At 74.2% G+C, this 5,170-nt stretch overlaps 1 protein-coding gene across 1 annotated transcript; it reads right to left on the bottom strand.

Moving 5' to 3' along the window:
- Nucleotides 1–372: 372 nt before the first annotated feature.
- On the bottom strand, nucleotides 373–1,050 carry AURANDRAFT_6555 (hypothetical protein; the record flags this gene model as incomplete). The annotated part of the gene is made up of 1 exon (XM_009036517.1): nucleotides 373–1,050. A coding segment is annotated over one exon (678 nt), but the record flags the coding sequence as incomplete, so codon positions are not given.
- Nucleotides 1,051–5,170: the final 4,120 nt, after the last annotated feature.

The raw sequence follows: 5,170 nt of genomic DNA, 5'->3' as shown, positions 1-5,170 counted from the left end.
GCAGTCCTTCGACGGCCCGTTCTTCTTGTGCCAGGCGCCGTCGTCGCCGCAGGCCGTCGGCGCGCCGTCCGTCGGCTCGTAGGTCGGCCGGCGCGTCGGCTCGCGCGTCGGCTCGGGCGTCGGGTCGCCCGCGGCGTTCGTCGACGGCTCGTAGGTCGGCCGGCGCGTCGGCTGGCGCGTCGGTTCGGGCGTCGGGTCGCCCGTGGCGTTCGTCGACGGCTCGTAGGTCGGCCGGCGCGTCGGCTCGCGCGTCGGCTCGGGCGTCGGGTCGCCCGCGGCTTTCGTCGTCGGCTCGTAGGTCGGCGCGTACGCGCCGCCGCCGCCGTCGTAGTCGCTCGCGTAGGCGTCGAGGTTTAGCGCCGGGTAGTCGTCGTCGTCGTTGGGCGTGGTCCCCGTGATGGCCACGAGCTCCGCGGGGCAGCGCACGCGGCGGAAGCGCACGTAGGGGTTGTTCGACGTGCCGCCCTCGTTGTAGAGGTAGTCGTCGTAGCGCCAGTCGCAGCCGGACCGCAGGTCGTCGGGCAGGCGGTCGCAGCCCGAGTTGTCGGCGCAGCCGCCGTAGTTGTTGTCGCAGTCGAAGTCGCCGCTGTCGTAGCCCGGGAACTGGATCGCGCAGCCCGTGTCGAAGATGCCCTGGCCCGCGCCCGGGATCTGGAGGTCGAAGCTGTGGTCGCCGGTGACGTCGTAGCCGATGTTCGTGACCTGGATGACGTGCGACCGGCCGACGAGCGACGCGTGCGCGCCGCCGCCCCAGCTGTGGGTGTCGTCCGTCCAGACGAGCTCGTAGCACTGGCCGCAGTTGGTGTCGCCGTCGAGGCCCGTGATGCCGCCGACGGCCGCGGCCGCGAAGCCCAGCGACACGCCGTCGTTGTACGTCCAGGGCTGGTTGTCCGCGCAGGACGCGGCCGTGCCCCCGTCGCAGACCGAGGCCACGTCCGGCGACGAGAGGACGTCGCCCGTCTCCGCCTCGCAGGAGCGCACGGGCGCGTCGACGTCGCCCTTGCCGCTCCACGAGCACGACGGCTTGCAGCAGTCCCAGTAGCCCGTCGTGTACGTGCCCTCGTGCCAGGCGCCGCCCTCGGGCGTCGGCGCCCGCGAGCGCGTGGGCTCGTGCGACGGCTGCGGGCCGTCGTAGCACCAGACCGCGCCGCAGTCGACGTTGCACTCGTCGACGCCGCCGGCGCAGTAGTTGCTGGACTCCGCGATGGACTCGCAGCCCACGTCGCAGCGGTCGTCGCTCTGCGGCCAGAAGCAGCAGCCGTCGGCGCTCGTTTCGCGGATGTTGGTGGATAGCAGGGCTGCGATCCAGAGCGTTTCGCGCCGCATCGCGGCGCGGGGGCTGCCAGGCGCCGAGAATTTTAGCGTTCAAGGAGAGGAGCACCTTGCAGTCGACTGTTGCATTTGCGGCTTCTCGTCATCCTTGACGGCCTCCTTGTCCAACGGTGTCCACGCGAAGCGCCGCGCCCCGCGCCTCGACACCCGCAACGCCATGGCCGAGCTCGTCAACTCCTTCAGCGTCATGGACATCACGAACAGGCCGCGCGGCGCGGGCCGCGGCGCGCCTCCGGGCGCCAAGGGCGCCGGCGCCGACCCCAAGAAGCACGCGCGGCCCTGGCCGGCGAAGCGGGGCCGCGGCGGGCGCGGGCGCGGGGGCGATCGCGGGGCCCGCCCCGCCGGCGGCGAGAACGCCCAGGCCGGCGCGCCCGCCGGGGCGCCCGGCGACGCGCCCGCGCCGCGGCCGAAGAGGCGGCAGCACCGCGGCTCCGGCGGGTCGCGGCGCAACAAGCAGCTCCAGCAGCAGCAGTACGGCGCCTACGGCGGGCCCTACGCCGCCGTGCCCGAGGGCTACGCGGCGCCCCAGTACTACGCCCAGGCGCAGCCGCAGTGGTACGCGCCGCCGCCGTGGGACCAGCCGCCGCAGCAGCCGCGGGAGCGCGGCGCCTTCGAGCTGTCGCTGACGCCGCACGCCACGCCGACGCAGGGCCGGTCGCCGCGGAGCAACCGCAAGCCGACGTCCTGCTGCCCGACGCCCAACTCCGACGCGAAGCTCCGGCGGAATTTGGACGAGATCTACAGCTCCGTCGACGTCGCGCTCATGAACCACGCGTTCGAGGCGGCCCAGGCGAACTAGACACCCGCCGTGTAAAAAAAACGCGCATCATCGCCCCGTCGGCGCCCGGGTCCGGCTCCGCAGCAGCGCCTCGAGGTAGGCGCCGAGCGCGTTGCGCCGCCGCGCGTCGTCGACGGCGGCGCGGCGCGCGAGCGCGGCCGCGACGACGGCGTCCTGGGACGCCTCGTCGTACTGCCACTCGCCGTGGGTCTTGGCGCCCAGGGACGTCACGGACACGAGGCGGCCGTCGGCCTCGTCCGCGAGGTAGGCCCGGACCGCGGCGCCGGGCACGATCTTGTCGAAGTCCGACAGGAAGACGTCCGTGGGCACGCGGATCTGGTCCGCCCAGAGCACGGCCTCCTGCCACCAGAAGCGCCGCCGCATGGAGAAGGCGATGTCCGGGTCCGACCGGAGCACGTCCAAAATCGGGTCCGGCGACTTGTCGAAGAGGAAGCCGTTGCTCACGTTCGGCCGGTTCAGCAGGAAGACGACGGGCTCGACGAAGACCGACGCCGCGACGACGTCCGGCGCGTGGCGCAACACGTAGGACATGGCCGCGGACCCGAAGGAGTGGCCCACGAAGACCGCCGCGGCGTCGCCGTTCGACCGGAGCGCGAGCGACACGTCCGCCGCGAGGTCCACGGGCCTCGGCAGCTCCTCGCCCTGGAGCGTCGTCGAGATCGCCGGGAGCTCGAGGAGGTACGTCGCCGCGCCCGCGGAACGCGCGCCCGCCGCGAGCTTCGCGATCGCGTCCTTGTAGGGCAGCAGGCCGACGCCGATGCCGTGCGCGAAGACGACGGGCGCTGGTCTGAACCCGTCGTCGTCGCCGAGAGCCTCCCCGTCGCGGACCCAGTAGCTCAGGCGCCCCGCGCGCTTCTTCGCGAAGCCCGCGGCCTTGAGCTGGAGGCCGTACGCGCGCCGCGCGGCGCCCAACGCCGCGTAGAGGAGGAGCGGGTGGAGCCGCCGCTCGAGCGGCTGCGACGGCGCGGACATGAACTCGACGGACCGCGGCCCCGGCGGGAAGGCGAAGGCCGGGCTGGCGAGCTCCGCGCCGAGCCGCTGCTCGAGGAGCTGCACCATCCACGCGAGCTGCCGCGCGCGCCGGTCGTCGATGTCGCCCTTGATCTCCTTGCCGTAGACGTTGCCCGCGATCCAGGCCTCGACGTCGGCCCGCGTCAGCGTCTCGAGGCGCGCGTCGTAGAACCAGCCCTCGACGAAGCCGCGGACGTCGTCGCGGCACGCGTCCAAGCACCGCCGCCAGAGCACCCGATAGCCCAGCTTCGGCGGCGGCGCGGCCTTGGACGGCGAGAAGAGGGCGTCGTCGTCCTCGAGGTCGAGGTCGTCGACCCAGTCGCCGCGGCTCCGCAGCAGGTTGAGGAAGCGGCCGCCCGCGCTGCCCTGGTCTCGGCCGCCGCCAGCGCGACGAGCGGCCAGGCCTCGAGCACGGGCACGGAGAGGCCGAGCGCGGGCGCGGCCACGGCCGCCGCGAGAATGGCGAAGGAGAGGGGCGTCACGAAGCGCAGGGACAGCGCGACGACGCGCGCGGCGCCGTACGACTTCTTCGGCGCGGCGGCCAGCGGGATCGCGGCGGCCGCGGCGCGCGGCGGCGGCGCCGGGGCCTCGGCGCCGACGACGGCGTCGTACATGGCCCGCAGCTCCTTCGCCGACGGCGCGTTGCCCTTGACCTCGTCGAGGAAATCGCGCGCGCTCTCGAGCGAGTCGTCGACGAGCGCCTCGGCCGGAAACGCCTCGAGCGCCCTGTCCGCGGACGCGCGCCAGGCCTGGAGCAGCGCCGGCGGCGTCGACCCCCGGCCGGGGCTCTTCCGCGGCCGGCCGTCGGACGCCGTGTAGGTCGGCAGCGCGCCCGAGAGCTCCGCGGCGGCCGCGGCGACGCCGTCCTGGAACTCCGCGGCGGCCGTCGTCGCGTCCGCGACCTTCTTCAGCGCGTCCTTGAGCGGGTCCTCGGCGGCGGCCGCCGCGCGCGCGAGGGCGGCCTCGACGGTCGACGTCGAGTTCGACCGCAGGGACCGCGCCTCGGCGACGAGCGACGCGGAGACGATTTTAGCGAAATCCGACGCCTCCGCGAGCGTCTTGGACACGGCCGCCTCGACGGCGTCGGGGCCGTTCACGTCCGGCAGGGTGGACGCGACGCGCGCGAGGGCGTCGTCGCGCTCCGCGAGCCACGCGCTCAGCGACGCCTCGACGGCGCGCTCGATCTCGACGCGGCTCGCGTCGAGCGACTCGGCGACGGCCGCGGTGGAGTTGAGCGACGCCAACGCGGCGACGTCGACGTCGTCGACGGCGGACGCGACGAAGGTCTCCCAGGCCCCGCTCGACGAGTTCGCGAGGGTCGACGCCAGCGAGCCCAGGGCCCGCTGCACGGCGGCGGCGGCGCTGGCGGCGCTGGCGGCGTCGGAGGCCGTGTCGGCCTGCTTCTTCGCGCGGAGCGCGGGCGGCGGCGCGGCGCGAGGCGCGCGCGGCGGCGCGGAGAACGCCGCGGCGGTGGCGACGAGGGCCCAGGCGTACTTCATACTTCAGAGCACCATGATGCTCGGGGCCCACAAATGGCGCCACCTCCAGCTCGTTGAATCGATGTTGTAGTGAGCAGCCCATCTCTCGCGTGTGGCCATGGCCACTTTCGACGCGCGCACAACGGCGAACACGGACGCGTCGCCGGGCCCGGAGGTACCGGAGGACGAGCGGCCCGTGGGCTGGCGGAAGAAGGTGCCCAAGAAGAAGCTGACGCTCGTGGAATCGCTGAACTTGGCCGCCAAGGGGCTGGCCCTCGTGCCCGGCGCCCGGTGCCGCGTCCACGGCCTGCGCGGCGCGCGGCGCTACAACGGGCGCGTCGGGACCGTCCTCGCGGCGCGCGAGGTCGCCCGGGCGCCCAAGGAGCTCGCGGGCGCCGCCGCGACGACGGCGAGCTCGAAGGAGCTGCTAAGGTACGACGTCGAGCTCGAGCCCGTCGGCGAGCGCGCGTACGAGGAGGTCAAGTTCGACTGCGAGGCCGACGACGACGGCGTCTTCGACCTCGCCGAGGCCGCCGACGACGTCCTCGAC

This window comes from Aureococcus anophagefferens (assembly GCF_000186865.1).
Source record: "Aureococcus anophagefferens unplaced genomic scaffold AURANscaffold_5, whole genome shotgun sequence".
Classification (NCBI taxonomy): Eukaryota; class Pelagophyceae; order Pelagomonadales; family Pelagomonadaceae; genus Aureococcus; species Aureococcus anophagefferens.
This window is presented reverse-complemented; position numbering and strand designations above follow the sequence as displayed.